At 39.9% G+C, this 23,422-nt stretch overlaps 1 protein-coding gene across 1 annotated transcript in view; it reads left to right on the plus strand.

The window, feature by feature from the left end:
- The window catches only part of GALNTL6 (polypeptide N-acetylgalactosaminyltransferase like 6), a 915,183-nt gene that overhangs the window by 832,069 nt on the left and 59,692 nt on the right, over window positions 1-23,422 (plus strand). Inside the window, exons 8-9 of the mRNA XM_023753492.1 lie at window positions 4,105-4,212; window positions 22,875-23,096. Coding sequence (XP_023609260.1) covers window positions 4,105-4,212; window positions 22,875-23,096 — 330 coding nt within the window. The remainder of the gene's footprint in view (window positions 1-4,104; window positions 4,213-22,874; window positions 23,097-23,422) is intronic.

Consider the following 23,422-nt stretch of genomic DNA (forward strand, 5'->3'; position numbering starts at 1 on the left):
ATTTTATTAAGCTCATGCATTCTATGGGTCCCAAATTTAGAGAAGGCTCAAAGAGGTATAGCTCATTTCTGCTTCATGATATATGGGGCCTCAGTTGGGTGTAACTCAATAGCTACATGTAGAATCATATAGAGGAATCTTCACTTACATGTCTGGCAGTTGATGCTGGCTGTGCATTAAAACACTGAGGCTATTGACCCAAGCACCTTCACATGACTTCTCATGTGGCCTAGACTTTCTCACAATGGGGTAGCCTCAAGATTTTTTTACATGGCATCTCAGTTATAAAAACAAGTGCCCCGGAGGATAGGTGGCAGCTACATTGCCTTTCATCACCTAGCCTCACTCACTTCATCTATACTCCCCTGGTCTAAAAGTCACAAGCCCACCCAAATTCAAGGAGAAGGAATATAGACCCACACCTCAATGGGAGGGTACCAAGGTCACATTGTAGAGGAGCATGAGCAATGGGAGATTTTGTAATATCCAATTGCATTTTTCCACACTCTCCCACATATAGAATCACTGCATTTCAATGTTCGAATGGACTTTGTACCTTGTAGAACAGGGGTTAACAAACTATGGCCTACTGCCTGTTTTTGTAAACAAAGTTTTATTAAAATATGGCCACACCTTGTCCTTAGCAGAGTTGCCTGGTTGAAGGAGAAACCATATGACCTAAAAGCCTAAAGTAAAAGTATTTACTATCTGGACCACCACAAACAAAGTTTCCTGACTTTGTAGATAGAATATTGATTAAGCATGTGAACACTGGAGTGATACTACTAGTATTCAAATCTCCATTCTTGTGGTGGCCAGTTATGTGGCCTTGGGCAAGTTACTCGGCCATTAGACTGCCATTTTCCCACCTATGTAATTGGGGAAATAGTAAATTCTGTCATTGAGTTGTGAGCTCTAAATGAAAAAGGGCATAGTAAGGATTCATAAATGCTAACTCTTAATATTAGAATTACCTTAAAATGTTAACTAGATCAACTATCCATTCAAAGTTATATGCTTGTCTCCAAAGTGTCATCTACCACTGATTTCAACACATCTTTAATCATTCTGTCTGTTAAAAAGTCTTTCCTTCCACTGAGTTGAAATTGACTTTTTATAGCTCTATCCTATTAATCCTTTCTATCTCTTTGAGTTTCTATAGACCATCTCTTCCAAACATTAGGTCTTTAAATATTTGAAAAAGATTTCTCTGAATTTTGTCTTAGCAAGACTACACATCTCCAGTTCTTTCCATTATTTTTCCTAAAGCACAGTTACATCCTTTACCACTTTGGTAATTCTCTTTAAAAGAGAATATAAAGCATTTACTCAGAAATTAGCATAAGACTTTAGTCAGATAGATCAGGACTCTTACTCCCTAAACTGTTCATATCATGTTGGTGATGTGTGTTTTATGCTGCTTAGTCTTTTTCCACCCCATCCTTCTCTGGATGCATTGATTCTTTTAGAAATGGGACAGATTCTTATATTTACCCTTCTTATTAAACTTTAATCTTATATAGCTCCAGCCTCTTGAGATTTTATGGATGTTGGTACTACAGTTTAGAATGTTAACTGCCCCAACCAGCTTTGTATCATCCATACATACTTCTGATGTCTACCCCATCAAGTTAAAATTAATACCATGAGTAGTCCTAAACCCATTTAGAACAACTGAGTATTGTTGTTGTTGTTGTTCTTTTAAATCCTCACCCGAAGATATGTTTTTTATTGATTTTTAGAGAGAGAAAGGAAAAGAAAGAGAGAGAAAAAAAATCAATGTGAGAGAGAAACATTGATAGGTTGCCTCCCACGTGCACTCCAACCAGGGATCAAATCCACAACCTAGGTATGTACCCTGACTGTGAATTGAACCTGAAACCTTTTGGTGTACCATACGACGCTCCAACCAACTGAGCCACTTGGCTAGGGCCTTAATATTGTCTTAATAATTGAATTCCCTTTCCCTTGGACTTCCATTCACTCTAATCACTATTTGTTCACCAGTCTTAGATGGGGTGTCATTCCTCTTAATGAGAAAAGTAGGAAGTGAATATAAGCTAAAACATAAACATTTATCTTTCTTCCTTTCAATATTATACTTTAAAACAATCTATGTACCTGTTTTAGTCAGGGTTCTCCAGAGAAACAGAGTCAACAAGATATGCATATATAAAAGGAGAGATTTATTTTAATGAATCAGCTCACACCATTGGGGAAGCATGGTAAGTCCAAAATCTGTAAGGTAGGCTAGCAGTTTGAAGACCCAGGGAAGAGCTACTGTTCAAGTCCAAAGGCAGATAGCTGGCCGAATTCTTCTTGCTTTGGGGAGGTCAGTCTTTGTTCTTTTAAGGCCTTCAACTGATTAGGTAAAATCCATCTCCATTATGAAGGGTAATCTGCTTTATTCAAAGTCTACCAATTTAAATGTTAATCTCATTCAAAAACACCATTATAAAAATGTATAGAATAATATTTGACCAAATATTTAGGCACTGTAGTGCAGCCAAGTTGACTTATAAAACTAACCATAATAGTATCTAATTCTTCTTAATTTTTTTCTTACAATTGAAATAGTTAAAAACCTAGCCCATATGAAGTCTGCATTTTTGTTTTAATAGTAAATAGTTCTTTTATAGTAAACTAGAGACCCGGTGCATGAAATTCGTGCATGGGTCAGGGGGGTCTCCTCAGCCCAGCCTGCACCCTCTCCAATCTGGGACCCCTCAGGGATTGGGCCTAAACCGGCAGTCGGACATCCCTCTCACAATCCTGGATTGCTGCCTCCTAATCGCTCACCTGCCTGCCTGATCGCCCCTAACTGCTCCCCCCTGCCGGCCTGATCACCCCTCACTGCCTCTGTGTGCCAGCCTGATTGTTCCTAACTGCCCCCCCCCCCCCCCGGCCTGGTTGCCCCTCACTGCCCCCCACTGCCAGCCAGGTTTCCCCCAACTTCCCCCCCGCAAGCCTGGTCGCCCCCAACTGACCCCCTGCTAGCCTAGTTGCCCCTAACTACCCCCTAACTACCCCCCCTACTGGCCTGGTCACCCCCAACTGCACCCCCCCTCCGGCCTGGTTGCCCCTGACTGCCCCCCGCTGGCCTGGTCACCTCTTACTGCCCCCCCCAGCTGCTGGCCTGATTGCCCCTCATGGCCCCCCTGCCAGCCTGGTCGCCCCATGCAGCCTGCTTGTTCAGTTGTTTGGTCGCCCCTCACTAATTCTGCTGCCATCCTGGTTGCCCCACCCTGCCTGCTTGTTCAGTCGTTTGGTTGTCCATCACTAACCCCCCTGTCAGCCTGGTCGTAGGCAGCCATCTTATGAGGGCATGAGGGTTACTTTGCATATTACCTCTTATATAGGATAGTCTTTTGTCCTTTTATAGTAAGTAGTCTGTTATATATAAAATTATGATTAAGTATGTGTCTAATTTGTCCTTTTGTAGTAAATAGTCTGTTATATATAAAATCATTATTAAGTGTGTGTCTAAGTGGGTAGTCATGATAAAATATAACCAATTAATTTTTGTTACTATATATAAGTACAGCATTTTAACATATAACTCAGGCATAATATTTCCTTTTTCCATATCACTAACCAATTAATTTCTTTACCTAAGAAAAAAATCAAGGGTGGGAAAAATTAGCATGCAGATGTAACTTCAAGCATAGATATGTGTTCCTTAATTCATTAATTTATTTTAAAAATTCCATTTTTTATATTTTAAATTGACATTTAAAATTTAATGTGACTTCTTCAAATGATTTCACAAGGCTTTCAAAACAAATATCTATATAACTAAGATGTGTAAGCATTAAATTTCAGTTCAATGTAATATTTATAATAAAATTCTAGAATAAAAATAATGTCACGATGTCTATGGAAATTAGATCTTACTAAACTAGTATTTTGGTTCTATACTTTTATGAATCTGGGTTTTTGAAAATGTGGTTTTCTTTCTTGGTTAGCTATTTATAATAAAAAGAAATTACTCATTTTGAGACTTTAAGAGATTTTAATATGTTTTTGAGTCTTGCTAATAATTCCTTTTTTGTATGGAATTTTCTGGGTTTCTTTTTTTCATACTTTGAAATTACCTCTCTTTAGGTTTGGATGTGTGGAGGAGAAATGTTCGATGTTCCATGTTCTAGAGTTGGTCATATCTACAGGAAGTACGTCCCTTATAAAGTTCCATCTGGGACCAGCCTGGCAAGAGTGAGTACTTGGGGATCTGAATAAGCTGGGCTTGACATACGTTCTGTCGGCAGAGGAAGCAGCCTTACCCATGGTGTAATTTAAGACACAACCTAACAGAAGCACTAACCAAAATAAAACCTCCACCACTCGCCATTCCACTGGGCAGTCTTTAGTATCTAGAGAGTTTCTGTCTTTCTCAGAACTTTCTTGCCCGGTTCCTTAAAGAAGTGTTAGCCATTATGCTAATTCTTGTTGTTAATCATTTCAAGGCATTTTCACAAACAGCCTATTTAATCTTCATCATTACCTTCTGAGGTTGGTATTATCTCTATTTTGTAGAGGAGAAAACTGAGGCTTGGCAAAACGGCTTGTTCATGCTCACGTGAAGGATAAATAGCACAGGAGGAGTTGAAGCTCAGGTCTTTGGAAGGAAGGTCCAGTACTTTCCTCCCATGGGAGCATAGCAGGAGACATCATAAGTCAGCTGGAGGAAGGGGTAAATAGGAGACGGTAGGGGTGGGTGCCCAAACTCTGCCTTCTCATTTGTAACTAGGATCAGCTCTGCCTAAAGTTCTACCCCAACCTCAAAACTCCAAAATTGACCAAATCCAAGTGGGGTTTTTGTAGGGAAAAAAATCCTTTTCCTTAGATCAAACGCAAGGATGATTTTGTCTTTGGCCTTTTAGAATGCTGTCATACATGTTTGGGAGGACGTAGTCACAATGCCTTTTGGGAACAATCCTGACAATTTCTGCTTTTCGTGCTACGTTCTTCATAGCTGAGTTAATTTTATTCACCACAATTTGCACCTGCTACTGCTCAAGTGTCAAATCTACAAAAAGGGTGTTTTACCACACCCCTTTGCACAATGCTGCCCTGGGAATCAAATCCTGAATTATTCATTTTGGTTCCTTTATTAGTTAGGCTGCAATATGTCACTTTTTGGGTCTTTCATAGAAAGCTCAATAAGCTCACATAACAAGTTTTTTAAAAAATATAAACTAGTTCATCAGGATTTATTAGACTATCAACCACACAAAGGCAGTTTTCCTCTGTGGTATTTGCTACAGTAGTCCCCCCTTCTCCACAGTTTCGCTTTCCAGGGATTCAGTTACTGATGGTCAACTGCAGTTCAAAAATATTAAATGGAAAATTTCAAAAATGAACAATTCATAAGTTTTAAATTGTGCATCATTCTGAGCACCACGATGAAATCTTGTGCGGTCCAGCTTGTCCCCACTGTATGTATATACTAACCTCACTCTCACGGGCACGAAACCCCCATGACCCTCAATACCTCACCCTGATATCAGATCTACTGTCCTGGTATCAAAGTGCTTGTGTTCAAGTAGCCTTCAGTTTACTTAATAATGCTCCAAAGTGCAATTTGGGTGTGCCAAAGAAAAGCCATAAAGTATATGTCTGTATAGCAAAAAAGATAGTAAACATAAGGTTCGGTGCCATCCCTGGTTTCGGTCATTCACTGAGGCTTTTGGAAGTATCCCCCATGAATAAAGGGGACTATACTCCCAGCACATAGAACAAGGCTTGGTAGACTATGAACAAATATTTGTTGACAGAATTAATTAATCAGGAAAAACTGCAACAAGGAAATACTTACTAAAACTTAAACATTTTAATTAAGTATAATAAAATTTATATTTATAGTGAGTGTTTTGGGGGAAGTAGGATTTTTCCTTATCCCCTCTCTGAGGTTATTTGTCAACAGTGTCCATTTTTCTTTAGCCAAATCCATAATCACTTTTACAGACGTTTGAGTTAGTAATAATGAAGTTATATTACATACTCCTTGAAGGGACAAAGTCATATTATTCTTCCCCTCAAAAGATTAATCACATATTAACAACATACTCCATTAAGTAGCTGTAGAAATATATCATTTAAAGAAAAGTAACCAATGACAAAATTATAAAGTGATCAAAGAAAATGAAAAACAATTCTGATATTTTATGGGAGAATCTCAACTACCAGCTACCCACTACATTATTACTAAATCATCAAAAATGATGAGAGACTTTCAAGATACTTCAAATGCGGGGCCACGTTGACTCAATACTTAGTTCATCTTTCCAGCCTCATTAAAAAGTGAAGGCAACGATGGATACTTGGCTCCAAAGGCTTGCATCTTGGGAAAGGAAATGAGATTTAATTTAGACAGAAGATTTGTTACATCTGAATCTGAAACCTCATTCAGGAAAACAACAAGAACTCACAAAAAGGTAAATGATTGAACAGCTTTGAGCACATATCACAAGTCAGCCATGCAAATATCATAAATCATAGCAGTTAAAAATACCCCCCACAGAATGATGTCTTGCCACATATCCCTTTCACTCACTCGTATGTTCTCCAGCTCGTGCCCACACGGAGTCATTCATTTGAAGATAGATCATGTGTGCTTGGTTTACAGTCCAAAGTAGAATAAAACTGGGGGGGGGAGTTGTACTGATCCAAAGAGTTTATTTTCAAATTACAAAGATGCTCTTATATTTTCAAGAAAGAAATTAAGTACTTTTTCAAGGACTGTTGAATATAGAGAAGCTAGTGCTGGTGCATAAAATTTCCAGCAAAAAGTGGGTGTTCATTCAAATGAAAAAAAGACCATAATTCTGAATTTTAATCTTTTCCACTTAAATTTTACTTGAGAACTCTTTTTTTTTTCTAAATGGCTAGAGCAATTAGAACGTCATAAATATTGAAACTGAGCTGTCACTCTAAGGAGCATTTTATGATTTTTTAAATAAAAAGTACATGAAAAACAATTCTGATATTTTATGGGAAAATCTCAACTACTGGCTACACCCTACAGTATTACTAAATCATCAAAAATGATGAGAGACTTTCAAGATACTTCAAAAGCAGAGCCATGTCAACTCCATACTTAGTTCATCTTTCCAGCCTCATTAGGAAGTCGAGGCAAAGATGGAGATTTGATTCCAAAGGCTTGGTTTTTTTACTTTACAAAGCTTGTTTAATTCTTCAAAACTGTGCACCTTTCATCTATGCACCTATGCATATTGAGGATTCCAGCAGAATTCCAAAACATGCAAACAAACACACATACACACACATATACATGTGAAAAGTTGACAATCCTCTAAACAACATACCAGTGTGTTTAATAGAAATAAATTCTAATAATTAGTTGTTCAGTACCTTCTATTTACCTAGCATTACAGTCTGGTTGGAAGAGAGAAGATATTCACACATGAAACCATTAGAAGTCAATACAAAACAACAAATAATATTCAAATGTATTATAAAGATATGGACAGGTTGAGCAAAGAGGACGGGGAAGGGTACCATTGCTGTTGAATTGAAAGAGGACCTTCAGCAATACCTCAGTTAAATGAACAAGGTTCTCATTAGAGTGGTTCCCAGCTCATGACCAGTGACCAGAGCCAGTTCCTGGCCCACTTTTTACCCAGCCTCAGTGAACTGGGAAAAATAAGAATCACAAAGCTAAGTCTATTCAATTTAATAATATATTTTATGCTATAATAATAGGCTTTTTTCTGTTTTGTGACAGAATACAAGATAGTAGATTTTTATTAATGTCCTATCTGGCAAAAATGAAAAGTAGCATCATTATGTCAATTCCCACAAAACACAAAAGTCTGAGACATGGTAGGTGACTTACCATTCAGCTTCATCTTAGAATTATAGGCTTTGCTCATCATGAATGAAACTGTGTGTTTTACTGAGTCGTCTGGGGGTCCCATGTCAGTACTGCTCACAGTCATGGTATGTTATCATCAGGAACTGCTTCCCTGAGGGAAGCAGTGCTCACCCCTAGAGGTGTAGGGAGACTAAAAAGTCCCCAGGATTGTGGTGACAATCATCTCTTCTTTGGGATGGACTGACTGTCCTTCATCACAGACAAGTGAAGACAAGGGAGCAGCTACTCAGTAAAAGGCACATTGAGCCTTTTGCTAAGTGACACTTTGCAAAACAGAGGTGGCTGGTGGGTGGAAGACTCTTCAATGAGACCCTTTATCTTTCAGGATGTGACATGAGCCAAGTATAATGCCAATCACTGACACCTCACAGACTCCCCGTGAACCCTATTGTACGGGGACGATTGAAGCCATTAGACAGGAGACAGGTGGCTCTATCAGGAGGGACATGGATGAGGTGCAGAGCAGTCATCCCATGGCTAGCCATGCCAGCTAATTGTAGTACAACAGCAGTCCCCATGGGAGCAGCTTGGCCCATGGAGTTTCTCCAGGAGGCCCCATGGCAGCACAGGGCAGCCCTATAGACTGTGAGTGGGGCAGTGCTGGAAGCTCACACAGCTCTTCCCTGGCTCCCAGGGGAGGGAGGACAGCATAGGAGACAAAGCTGGAGTCAACTCTCACCCTAAGTGTGTAAGGGACCCCAGAGAATGCAAATCAGGGGACTCTGTCCTCCTGTGTCTTGCCACTGGCACAAAATGCAGTATCAATAAGACTTTCTTTTCTAAAATTTCATATTGCATTTTATGGAAACCATTATTCAAGTTTCAGGATAAGAACTATAAAACCAAAGAAGTCAAACTCCATAAGAATTCAATTGTACAGAATGGCCTATTGTACTTGTAAATGTAGACAATAGCATGCTGAAGGGGGCGGGGGCAGGAATGGAGTAGAGGGAGTCAATAGGGGGAATGGGGGACATCTGTAATACTTTCAACAATAAAGATAAAAAAAGGGAAAAAAAGAAAGTGTAGCTCACTTTATAAAGGATAGAGGTTAAATGTTAAGTATGTAGAGTTAGAATTGTGAACTGAGGCCTGGCTGTCCAAGGCTTAACCCTCCTGCCATGTTGTCCCTTAGAAGGAGGCGTGGAGTAAGCAGAGCAGCTGGGGCAGTGTTGGTTTCCGGAAGGAAGGAGCAGGCTCGGAGAGAGACCATGGACTGTTTGGGAGCTCTGGGGTTAAACTGGACCGTGCATTGGAGACCCATTCTAGAGGACCCTGTATGCAGACCAAGGTGTACAGCTTTTTCTAATAGACTGTAGTGAGGTACTCATGGTTTCTGAACAGGAGGTGCCAGGATAAAAAAAGAGGGTAAAATGGAAAGATCAACCAGCAATTAAATACTAAAAAGTAGAAAAACTAAATAAAGTAGCATTTTGAATGCAAGAAGCATTTGTAAAGAAAATTTCCTAAAAGGTATTTATTGACTTGTCCCATTGTGCCAGGAGAAAGACATCAAATGTGACTATGAGGTTTTCATTGTAGTGTCTGAGGAAACAGTATCAGGACAAATATAGGGATGTGAGGAAGGGGGAAGGAGAAGATGCTGAGAATGGTTTTAGATAAGGTAGGTTACAAGTGACAGTTTTATATGGGTTCAGGGAGAACTGGATCTGGGAGACACAAACAGACTTCCCATGTAGAATTCTGAGAGCCTACAAAAGCCAGATTTTGCCAGATGTTCTTTACCAATAAAATTTTATTTCTGAAGAAAATATTTATGCCAGGCACTGTGCTAGGCCCTGAAAATATAAATGATAAACAAGATAAACACAAGCCTTAACTTCTTATAACTAATGGCTCCGACTAAGGTAGAGTCCAGAAATCTATATATAACAATCTGAACATTGTGAGCTTGAGAAAAGGATTAAACAAAAATAATCAAACTGACTATGGAATTAGAACTGTACCTTATATAGCTTACTTAGTTATAAACTGTTTTATATAGATTATAATGTTATCATTGGGATTATGTTTTAACAGAAGCGGAAGTATATCTCACAGATAACACACAGCATTATTTAATATGTATAGTGATATATGTTCTATTTAACAGATTATATTTAATGATCCTATACTGTGATCTATATACAAGTTACAAATAGTTTTGGCTTTACACATTTATTTAGGGTTTCTTAGCAGGATGACTTGGGTATATTTCATGGGCACCAAGGTTAAATCTGAGGTCTGAGGAAGAATGGTTGTTTTGCCTCTGTCAGCTGTGAAATTACTTCTCAACATATTTCCCAAAGTGCCTTTCTTCATGTTATATCCCTGGTGGCATCTAGCCCTGTTGACTCCATGGATCATCTCAGACTCTTGAAATTGGTAGGAGTGGAAGGGGGTATAGAGAGGTGAAGGGATGGAAGAGGAGGAAGAGGTGGAGGAGGGGTATTTCAATGTCAAAGCCAGCCCCCCCCCCCCAAGTTGATTAATGAGTGTTTCCTCATTGCTCACTATGGAGTCAGCTAGCCCTGTCTCATGTAGCTGAAATAGAAGAACACAATATCTGGCTTATGGAGCTCTTCCTTGTTTGTGTCAGAAAAATATAGCAGTTAAGGAAAAGCATTAACAAGACCAAAATGACTAGTTTGACATCAGAAAATAAAATCACCAACAAGACTATAAAATGTGGTGATGAATAGAAAATCTACATCCTACAAATTGACCTTTCTCCCTTGATGATTGTAAATCAGTTTCCTCTCATAAAACTGCCCAGCGAATAAAAGCTGTAGTTTAACAACCTTAGCCATCAACAGCAGCCAGCACTTCTTTTGACTGCTCTCAAATGCTTTATTCAAAGTTATCATAGGGTTCAGATGCTTTATTTGAAACTATCATTGAGTTCAGGGACACAGTGCCCCATCACGAGCTTTTTCCCCAAAAGCAGGAAATGATGAATTCTTCCCCAAAAACTCAGCCTCCATAAATGGCTAAGCCTTCGGAAGCAATTCCTCTAAAAACAATCACTATTTCTAATTCTTCCTTACAATATAAAAAAAAGGATATGGGGGATGAAAAATCTTTTCTCTATTCTTGAAGGTTCTTTTGCCTAGTCCAGTGCTCGGCAAACCGCGGCTCACGAGCCACATGCGGCTCTTTGGCCCCTTGAGTGTGGCTCTTCCACAAAACACCACGTGCGGGCGCGCACATACAGTGTGATTGAAACTTCGTGGCCCATGCGCAGAAGTCGATTTTCGGCCTGGGCGAGTCTATTTTGAAGAAGTGGCGTTAGAAGAAGTGGGGGGTGTCAGTTGGTGGGGAGACGGGAGACGCAGCGCGGGGGAGGCACCAAATATCAACAGTACTTAAACTATATAGGTAGGTTAATAACAATGTACCTACCTATATAGTTTAAGTTTAAAAAATTTGGCTCTCAAAAGAAATTTCAATCGTTGTACTGTTGATATTTGGCTCTGTTGACTAATGAGTTTGCCGACCACTGGCCTAGTCTAATAATTAAATCTATATGACACAGGCTAACAGGAGAAAACCAAGTTTAATTATATATGTATGTATGAAACCCCACATGCATGAGAGGTTCCGTGTCAGACCGGGAAAATGAGGTATGTATGACACTCTGAGCTGAAGATGAGATAAGGCACCTTGGGGGCTTCCGAGGGAAGGAAGGTCATTTTCGGGATGAAAAGAAGAGCAAGTGTTCAGTAATTTGAAGTTTGCCCTGCCAGCTAGATTGATCATAGAAGGTTATTTCTGGTGATCGCTCTTATTATGTGCAAGGCCTCTGATTTAAATTCTTCAAGGAAGATATAAAAGTTTCTCAGGAGTTACAGAGTCTCAATTGCCTTCAACTCAAAGTAATTCACATGCCAAAGTAGCACATCTTGGGGAGGCCTGTTCTGAATCCCTTCGAGAGAAATAAGGCTGCCCAATACTTGTGGCAAGAATGAAAGATGAGTCACGTGCTGCAATCACGTGGTGATTTCTCTCCCCTCTTGGCCACATTTTTAAATATAACATCTTGTCTTCGGATGAAGCTTTTCATTTAAGAAATGCAAGCATCTTCTGTAAATGGTATTTTGTCATTCTTCATGAGAGACTTCCTAAAAATCAATAATGTTTGTAATGTGACAATAATAATTTAATGAATCATTAAAATATGATGAGTTCATTGCATGTTATGAAGATCAAGTTTATCTCTAACCTCAATAAAGGCTCAGGCTGGAGAAATTCTTCAATAGATGTGTGTCAGGGAATGTCACTCACTACCCCAGGACCTTCCCCACACTAGAGATGAGTTTTGGTTCACAACACTGGCAGAGCACTCGTAACTCACCCTTTAATGATGTCCCTGTTTTGACCACTGGGCATTTTATGCGTTTGAACACTGGGCATTTTATGTTTGTTTTGCATTTGAGGAAAATAAAGCGAAGTAAAACTGTTCTCTCTGCCAAGGACCAGAGAGAGGAGATATAAAAACATGAAACACAAATTCATTTCCCACTGTTTGACCATCATTTGCTCCCTTAATTTCTCAGTGGTATCAGGATTTTTTAAAATATGTAGCCATATATCTTTTCATCTGTTTGCTTAAAAAATAACAGAATCACATAGTGTATTTAAAGTTGTTGAACATTATGCAGGTAAAGCATAGGATCTTCAACCCAAACTTAGACGCTGAAAACAAAAGTGAAACAACACGTCACTGGCAGGTACAGTCTCTTGCCATTTGGAAGCACCATAAAAAATTTTCTTTTAAAAAAAGTGAGGTTATCAGAGGGAAGGTAGGGGAGGGTGGGGGTAAAGGGGAGAGATCAACCAAAGGACTTATATGCAAGCATATAGGCCTAACCAATGGACACAGACAACAGGGGGATAAGGACATGAGTGGGGGGATGGGGGGTAATGTGGGGATAAGGACACATATGTAATAACTTAATCAATAAAAAAAATTTAAAAAGTGAGGTTAAGACAACATTACTTTAAAACTCAGCAATTTCCCATAAAACTTCTCAAAACTAATTTTAGTTTGGTCTCCTTTTATTTATTTGCTTTTTTTTCCTTAAAAAACTCCCTTAGATGCTATCTTTTCCCCAGCCCTTTGCTCAATTTAATTGTTTTAAATAATCCTCAGTGCTGTCTCAAGTTTCAGCTCAGCTATGACTTATGAATCAATTATGTGATGCTTTCTAGTGTGCAAAGAAAGCTTGAAGGCCAGCCAGGCAAGTCCCACGCTGTGGGGACAGTATTTAGCACTTCTCTGTCTACCGAGTGAGGACCAACATTTCACAGATTTTGTTAAGCCTATTGGAAGATTTTAAATATTAATATAATATTTAAATGGTGATCCTACATGATAATTAGCTGCCATTTGCTTTGCCATTCTTAATGAAATTAAAATGGGATATAATTTTTCTTTCCTATGGTACCTTCTCCAGTCTGCTTTTAGTTACTTTTTCCCTATCAGAGCACCTTGGCACTTTATGCTGTACTCAGCATTCATATACCTTTCTTTTTCAAAGCACTTGAGCAACAAACTACATGATGAGCCCTATTTGTGGGTGAGGGGAAATTATATGGCCTTTTTTATCATTATTCCCATTAGACGTGAACATTTTCCTGCACTCAGGATGCCACTGGAAAAGGAGAAAGCTTACTTAGATGAAATGGGTCCCTGCTGCTACAACATTAAGCTGCTGGAACTTAAGCAAATTAAAATATTTTAGCATCCCAGAGTCTCTCTAACCAAAAGTGCAACTCTTGCAAGAGGGAGCAGCGCCGGTGGCTTTATCACTCCGCCTTCCAGGCCCCCCAGTTGGATGATGAAGCGCAGAAGCACTGGAGGAGGCACTCATTGCCAAGAATTCCCGGGAGATGCGTAAATGCTGCGGCATTGTGCTTGAGGCCTCCTCCGCTATTTCATTTCCATTCTGATCGCCCTTGATTCCAATGGTTTACTGGTTCCTCACAAGAATTCCATTTCCCGCTGCAATTTCAGCCCAAGTATGCCTCCTTTGTGATGGCATTTAAGGTGGGGAAAATGGTTCCACTTGTGATTTTGTAAACCGAAATACGATCTAAAATCAAATGGCCGCTTTGTGGTGTCTGGATGCTGTTGGTGTTCTAATTATGAAAGGTTTATAAAAATAAAATTTCACAGGTTGCCTAAACGTTGAATAGATATAATTTCAATCTAAAGACCCTGCATGAGTTATTAAAAACATAGGGATTTTTATTTATTTATTTTTTTGCCCTTTTTGAAGGCATGGAAAATAAAACAGGGTGTATTAATACAAAATGGAATAAATGTTGTGGCACCACTTAGTTCAACCACAGTTAGTTTGAATGCTTGCTGTGGATAGTCTTGTGAAGAAAAAAAACACACTTAATATTTTCTTTGGCTGAAGGTTAGAAAATGCCGGTTGTGATTTATTTTTAAAAATAGCCAATGTGTTAATAATAATCACCTATAATTAAGATCATACTGTTTTTTATACTCAAATTGTGAGAGCTGAGATACCATTGGTTGGGTTGCCAGCAATAGACACCCAGGTGTCCCTAGACATCCCCAAAAGGCTTGTACCCCCACACTCACATACTCGTGTCAGACACAGTACCCACCCTGTGCCACCTGGGATTCGCTTCTTCTGCTTGTGTTCGCACTTGCTTTGGTCTCTTACCTGAGATTGGGGAAGCCACACCACCATACCCCCCAAAAAGAGCATCACCTTCTCGCTCATGGTGCTGCCTCTGGAGAAACCAGTCCTCAAAGTGCCAGGACTTCTCTCAGTCCTGGATAAACTCAGACAGGATCTCCTGCCTGTGGGCCATACGCCCTCACTTGAGCACAAAAGACCTCTGTTTATATAAAGCACCAGTTTGCCAGACATGGGAGTTTGACTGAAACTCCTGAGAAATCCAAGCCAGTTTGCTCCCCAAACCACACCCAAGTTCCTGACACACACAAACTGTGAAAGATAAAAATGTTTATTATTGTTTTAAGCCACGCCATTGTGGGATGATTTGTCATATATCAATAGATAACTAATACAGCTGTTTCTGCTTAACAGTCCTTCATTAGCAACATTTAGCCTACTTTTAAGGGACATGATTATGTCAAGTGGCCCATTTGAAGCTTAAAAATTAGGAAAGCTTGTGCATCAAAGGACACTATCAACAGGTTCCAACAGAGTGAAAACACAATTCACAAAATGGAAAATATCATTTGCAAATAATATATCTGATAAAAGGTTAATACCCACGAAATTTAAAGTATTCCTACATTCAATAACAACAACAACAAAAACACCTGATTTTAAAATGCGGAAAGGATTTGGAATAGACATATCTCCAAAGAAGATATACAAATGGTTAATCAGCACATGAAAAGACCCTAAATATCAGTAATCATTAGGGAAATACAAAACAAACTCATTATGAGATACCATTTCAGACACATTAAGATGGCTATTATTAAAAAAAATTAAAAAAATGAATGTTTGAAAGGACAAAGAAAAACTGGAAACCCTTGTGCATGGTGAAAATGTTAAATGATGCAGCTGCTGTAGAAAATAGTATGGAAGTTCCTCAGAAAAATTAAAATTCAGCAATTTCACTTCTGGTATATACAAACAAAAAAATGAAAGCAGGAATTCAAACAGATATTTATACTCACACTAGAGGCCCGATGCACAAAGATTCATGAAAGAATGGGCCTTCCTTCCCCTGGCTGCCAGCACCGCCTTCGCTCCAGCCTGGAGCCACCTTTCTGCCTTCCTTCAGGCCCAGAGCCACCTTTCCACCTTCCCTCGCTGCCCAGAGGCCCTGAGCGGCTGGGGTGGTTCAGAAGGCCTGTGTCATTGCCATCATGATGATGCAAGTATCCCGCCCCACCCCCGGCTGCTCAGCACCTGCATATGCAAATTAACCCACCATCTTTGTTGGGTTAATTTGCGTACTCACTCCTGATTGGCTGGTGGGCAACGTGAAGGTACAGTCAATTTGCATCTTTCTCTTTTATTAGTGTAGATGTCAAATAGTCAAAATATAGAAGCAAACCAACTGTCCATTGGCAGATCATTGGATAAGTAAAATATGATGTATACATACAATGGATTATTACTCAGCAATGAAAAGGAAGAAAATTCTGATAGATACTACAAAATGGATGAGCCTTGAACACATTATGCTAAATGGAATAAGCTGGTCACAAAAGGACAAATACTGTATGATTCCACTTATATGAGATATCTAGATTGGTCAAATCCATAGAGACAGAAAGTAGAATGGTGGTTGCCAGGGACTGAGGGAAGGGGGCCTGGGGTGTTAGTGTTAATGGGTCTGGAGTTCCAATTTAGGAAGGCATCTTCATCCTTTTCATCACAAGCGCTTTCCTCCTTTATGGCAATAAATGAGTCCTCACTAGGTTTCTGGCCGCAAATTGACAGTCACTCAACTGGCAGCAATGTCGACATTCTCAGGGTCAGTCATTTCTTCTGGAAATTCTATTTGAATCTCACTTCCAGCATTATCCCTTTTTGATTTTTTGCTTCTCTTTCATCTTTGTTGCCCAATTCTGTCTTTTCAGTTATCCTTTTTTTTGTTAAATGTCATGTGAGTTTATCAATGATGGTTTCACTAATGTATACATATGTCAAAATGCACCAAATTGTACACTATAAATATGAGCAGTTTATTGTTTATTATTATTCCTCAAAAAACTATTTTTAAAATTAGGCTTAAATGCACTTTTAAATAAGGTATGTAGTTAAATCATTTGGCTATATTAAATACCATCAGACATACTACCATAAATATCGAAAGTATTTGGTCAAAAAATATAATAGAGATATAATTAAATTACATCAAGACAGCCAAAAGCATGTAATCACTTGCAAACAGCTCACACCGCCTTAAGAAGAAGAGAGAGGAAATTGCCTGTCGGAGCAGGCTCCCTTTTTAGTACTGGATTAGCCATCTCTCTTTATGCTGAAGGCTTCCCATGGATTTCAAAGAAGTCTTTAGATCAGAGAAGAATAGCGCAGTGCTGAATAATTGTAGTGAGGTGGAGGTTCTCCTAAAGAGATTCTCTTTTGAGATGTATCCATGATGACATTATCATACTATCAATGATGGGAGGGCTTTGGGGTGGGGCTCTGGAGCTAATAAAGTACTCTTAGGCTTCAAAGAAGAGAGAAGAAATGCATTTAAATCAAAGCAGAATTTTGAAAGTCAGGGGAGAGTGATGCAATTCCTTGCTGGAGGAGTGACTGTGACAAATCAACTCTTTCTGTGTGAGATTGGCTTTGCTAGCTATCAGCAATAGCTGGGTGGAATGCTCCAAACCAAAAAAAAAAAGAGCAGGGGGGAGGGGGGAGGGATAGCTGAAGAAAGAGAAATCTATTACTAAATCCGCCATAATACAATAGCTTAATATTGACACAAGCACAGTGTAGGGATTGGGGTCACGCCAGTGCGCATGCAGTGATTGCACCCTGCAGAGAGAAATAGAAACAGGCGACGAAGGTAAGATGGCCCAGGTAATACACATGCAGGGGACAACCTCATAGCCCAAGAAACAATCGACTCCCAGATAAAATGCTGAGAAACTGAATGAGGATTGTGTTTTTGAAATAATCAAACAGTAGGATCTAAAATGTTGCTGGCAAAAAGAAATAATTAGTGGATGATTTATGCGGTTTCATGAACCAGCAGGTGTAATGGAACTATCTATTTTCCTCCTGCTGCACAATAAAGATGATCAGTCAGAGCTGGAAATCTGTTCCTAGGCACTGAAGTAGACATGTGACTTAATGTTCCTGGCAAAATATCAATTCAAAGACCTGATGATTATGAGAATTAAGGAAAAATTTAGTGTTGAGTAGTGCAGAGCAAACAGAGCCTGAATTCTAAAGACTTCTAATATAAAGCTGAATGTGTTAATAAATATTTGAGCAACACAAAGAAAGGAGAGTTTAATATCAGTTTCGGTTCAGTAGGGGAATATTTGTGATATGCATGAAAGCACAGAAGGGTGATATAAAAATAGATGATGTTATCAATGTCTTATGCATAAAAGGTGCTCAGAATAACAGTTTTTATTTCATTTATGATTTCAAAAGTATGACGGTCTGCTGCTTTTAAAAAATAGAGAAATCCTTCATTTGCTTTCTATACAAAAAACAAAATGTATTCTTCAGCTCCAGCAACTATCTTTCTCAAACTTCCATGACTTCCATGCTGAGAATAACCCTAGCAGGTCAAAACTTCCTGGATCCATCTTGAATGGGATTGGGCCCTCTCCTCCAATCCCCTTTGTCCACATACACTCAGGGCCTGAATGGAATCCAGCCCAGATGTGCAGAGACAGAAAGCCTTCACCTTATTTTCAGACTGATGTTAACAGTAAGCCCTACGTTGTCCCCTCTAGCCATGCTGAGCCCTGGCCTCCAGCTACCACTTAGCACTGCTGTTATCTTAAACTATATGGCTGCTTCCCTGCTTGCTTCACTGATAGGGGGCCAGCAGGTTCCCACCGGGGAGCAACAGAAAAGCAGTGGGATTGTGGGCAGCATATTTAGATCAACTGTGTGTTATAGCCGACTTCTCTGCAGAGCGCTTGAAGCTTCCCTGGAATAATTTCCACAGAAGAAATAATTCACTATGCATTGGCAACAGCAACAAAATATGCCAGATTCTACATATACAGTCGAACACATTCATGGAGCACACATTCTATCCATTTTATGTATATCGGAAATAGGGTTGCCAGGTTTAGCAAACAAAAATATAGGACACCCAGCTAAATTTGAATTTCAGATAAGCAAATAATTTTTTCAGTATAAGTATGTGCCATGTGTTAAAAGATCAACTGAGGCATATTTAAAATGTTTAAAGTTTATTTAAACTTTAAAGTTAAGTAAAGAAAAGAAATTATTTGCTTGGCTATGCCTAGTTGGCTGTTTGTGATTGGTTGTCATGAGTGTTTTGATTTTGAGACATTTGCAGGCTTAGATTTTGGATTGTGTAGGTATGCCGCCATGGTATTAGCCACCTCCATCTAGAGGCCTGCTTGCTTAATTGATTTAACACAGGTGATAGTAATACATGTATTAATTATACTTATAGTTAATAATTATTTGTTGTTCATTGGAAATTCAACTTTGACTATGTGCCCCACATTTTATCTGGCAACTCTAATTGGGAGTACTAAGGAGAGAGTGTCAGAGTGGTGGCAATTAGAGGAACAGGAGGGAGAAGGGCATTGAAGCAGCAGAAACTATGGTTAAAGAAACACAGTCCAGGAGCCTCAGGGGATGTCTGACTGATGGATTAGGCCCTCTCCTCACTCAGTCCCGATTGGCTGGACCCCAGCAGCAAGCTAACCTACCAGTCGAAGCATCTTCCCCCTGGTGGTCAGTGCACATCATAGTGAGTTGAGCGGCCTTAGCATATCATTAGCATATTACACTTTGATTGGTTGAACAGACGACCAGACACTTAGCATATTAGTCTTTTATTATATAAGATTTTTACCACCTCTAGCAAGAGATATTATTGGGATGTCTCAGTTGCATGATTCTTTAAATGTGTACACAGCAATGAATGTTTAAGTGAGGAATATAGCTTTGCCCCTACCCTGTTGCCTCCATATATTTGAATGTGTGTATATGTGTTCCTATGTAAAGATGCCAGTGAACTCAAATGTGTATATGACTATCCTATTTCCTGGAGTGGATGACTTTATTCTATAATCAAGAAAAGACCCAGGAAACTCTTCTTGTAACTGCTTGTAATATTTCTCAGCTGTGGTTCCAATGTTCTCCCAAAAACAAAGTGCTAATTCATGATAACAGTGGCAAATTAACATAGTGTATTGGGGTTTTTATTATATATGTGTGTGTTTTCATTTATCTTTATTGTTGAAAGTTTTACATATTTCCCCCTTTTTTCCCATTGACCCCCTCCAACCCACATCTTCCTCCCCCCAGGCCTTCACCACATAATTGTCTGTGTCCATGGGTTATGCAAATAAGTTCTTTTGTTAATCTCTCCTCACCCATCCACACCCACCCACACCTTCCCTCTGAGATTTGTCAATCTGTTCCATGCTTCTATGTCTCTGAATCTATTTTGTTTATCAGTTTATTTTGTTCATTAGATTCCACATATGAGTGAGATCATGTGGTACTTGTCTTTCTCTGACTGGCTTGTTTCACTTAACATAATATTCTCCAGGTCCCTCCATGCTGTTATTTTTTACAACTGCATAGTATTTCATGATGTAAATGTATCACAGCTTTTTTATGCACTCATCTACTAATGGGCACTTGGGCTATTTCCAGACCTTAGCTATTATAAATTGTGCTGTTATGCACATTGGGGTGCATATATTCTTTCTGATTGGTGTTTCTGGTTTCTTAGTATATATTTCTAGAAGTAGGATCACTGGGTCAAATGACAGTTCCATATTTAATTTTTTTGAGTAAAATTCATACTGTTTTGCACAGTGGCTGCACCAGTCTGCATTCCCACCAGCAGTGTACTAGGGTTCCCTTTTTTTCATATCCTTGCCAGCATTTGTCATTTGTTGATTTGTTGATGGTAGCCATTCTGACAGGTGTGAGGTGATGCCTCATTGGCATTTTAACTTGCATCTCTCTGATGATGAGTGACTTTGAGCATTTTTTCATGTCCCTTGGGCATTTGTATGTCTATTTAGATCCTTTGCCCATTTTTTTAATTGGATTCTTTGTCTTACTTTTGTTAAGTTGTATGAATTCCTTATATATATCTTAGAAATTACCCCTTATTAGATGTATCATTGCCAAATATGTTCTCCCATTCAGTTGGCTTCCTTTTCATTTTATTTGTGGTTAGTTTTTCTGTGCAGAAGTATTGTTATTTCCAGAATAATGACTTCACAATGATATTATTTGGCCATTCACGTGGACGGTGTATAAGCAGGGGAGTGGGAAGTGTTATAGACAAGGCAATGCCAATGGGATGATAGGCAGCACAACAATGGCAAATAATTCATTGAAGAACAAGTCTTATACTTTTGATACAGGAATATTAGAAAAAAAGGGACACGGAGGCAACCAAGAAATCAGAGTAGTCTTTGTAGCATTGTCTCTTTTCTGCATGTTGCTGTATTAATTGAGCCCTATTCTGTGACCACCATTGGTCATAACTAACCAAGGAATCCATGAGGGGGCGAGGAGGTCAGATGGGGGAGAGGCCCAAGGAGATGCTGAATGTGGAGTTGGCAGGACAGAACAAGAAAAGTAAACGATCCCATTAGGAATAAAATATTTGAAGACTGTGTCTCCAAATCCAGCAGACCCCTGGGCATAGTTCCAGGCCTTAATCAGAATTTTGTAGCAATTTTTAAGATAAAGTGATTTTCCTAATTATCACTAGTTTTGTTTGTTTGTTTGTTTGTTTGTTTTGTTTGTTTTTGTTAATCCTCACCCAAGGATATTTTTCCATTGACCTTTGAGAGAGAGTGGAAGAGAGAGGGAAAGATAGAGAGAAACATCAATGTGAGAGAAACACATAGATTTGTTGCCTCCAGCACACACACCCCTGGGGCCCGGGCTGGGGAAGAGTCTGCAACCGTGGTAAGTGCCCTTGACCGGAATCGAACCAGGGACTCTTTGGTCCACAGGCCAACACTCTATCCACTGAGCCAAACCAGCTAGCACAAAATATCACTAGTTTTTACTTTACTTTTACACGTGTCTGGATCTTCTTAAAGTTCCCAGCTATTCTGTTCATTTTATCTTCTAATGCAAATGAAAACCTGGAAAGGGTCAATGTTCACGCCAGCTGGATACTTAAGTGAAGGAATTTGAACACAAAACAAAGAGAACCATAGCCTATGGGACACCAGCCTATGAAACTGTGCTGCAAGCTGGAGCATCTCTTCAAGACAATGCGGTTGCTTTCTCTGCCACGTAGCATCATAGAGCTGAAGGAATGGCATAGAGCATCTCATCTCAGCTAACGCCCTTCCCACAGACACAGGAACAGCGCAGTTCAGCTGTGGCCAAGCCCAGCACCCAGGCTCTCTGATTATGCTACACTCTTTCAAGTAATAATAGCTCTACTATTCCTAATACCTACTGTGTGCCAGGTACTATTCTGAGCACTTTACAGGTTACTTTATTTAATCCTACGACCACTCCCATGATGTCGGTGCAGATTACTCTATGTACTTTCTTTAAGTGAGGAATCTGAGGCCTGGAATCAAATAACTCGCTCAATCTCAAAACTGACCAAAGGGCTGAGCTTCTTACCCTGAACGCACACACACTCCCGCCCCTACACGGGGTGCTTATTTCCCCACCATCAACCTTCCTTCACCCCAATGAAGAAGAGTAGGTACTTGGCGCTTCCCTTCGCCCGGCTTCATTGTGCAGTAATTTACTAGATTCTGCCTGGCATCCTGTCACACATAGAAAATATCATCAGAACACCTGGCCTTGCATTGAGCGATGCTGCCTTCTCTCTATAGTGGTTATCAGCTTGTTTGTCCTCCTTCTAAGCAAAATCTCTAACTGTTCCTTGAAATGCTTAAAGCAAAGTGATGCGTAAGAGGAACTTCATTATCTCCAGTTTCACCTGCCTTAGTTCTATGTGAAAAATAAAGAATTTTTATAATTATGAAGTAGCGGGAGGGATGAGAAAGTTGATACAATTGTAAACTGAATTTTTACGGGCTCCAATGAATTATCTGATTGGCAACTGACCCCCATGCCAGAGCGGGAATGTATGCAAAGCCTTGGGCTAATCATATCATACTCCATGCAGTTATGAAAACACATTGTTAATAAGCCACCAACCGGAGCTGCCTGAGGCTGTCTGATTTCTTTCCCTTTTCTCTCTTCAACTTCTAGTGCAACTGAGCTCAGCCTTTGAGTGCATAGACCAATAAATGACCATCTTTTCTGCTGCACAGAACCTGAAGCGGGTGGCGGAGACCTGGATGGACGAATTTGCCGAGTACATTTACCAGCGTCGCCCGGAGTACAGGCACCTCTCCACGGGGGACATCTCCGCCCAGAAGGAGTTGCGCAAACAGCTCAAGTGCAAGGACTTCAAGTGGTTCATGGCGGCTGTGGCCTGGGATGTGCCCAAGTACTACCCTCCCGTGGAGCCCCCACCTGCTGCCTGGGGAGAGGTGAGGAGCGCCTGCGTGAACCCTGCTCTTGCTTTAGTGCGTCCATCTCTCCCAGCCTCAGGAGGTGGGAGGGGCTGCTGAAACCCTCACTCCTTTGCCCAGCAGGAAAGTCACGTTAGCTTAAGTCACCTTGGCTAGATGAATGTTCAACCTTTTTTTAAAAAATATATTTTACTGATTTTTTACAGAGAGGAAGGGAGAGGGATAGAGAGTTTGAAACATCAATGAGAGAGAAACATCGATCAGCTGCCTCCTGCACACCCACCACTGGGGATGTGCCCGCAACCAAAGTACATGCCCTTGACCAGAATCGAACCTGGGACTCT

The sequence above is a fragment of the Myotis lucifugus genome, unplaced genomic scaffold, assembly GCF_000147115.1.
Source record: "Myotis lucifugus unplaced genomic scaffold, Myoluc2.0 scaffold_1, whole genome shotgun sequence".
NCBI lineage: Eukaryota > Metazoa > Chordata > Mammalia > Chiroptera > Vespertilionidae > Myotis > Myotis lucifugus.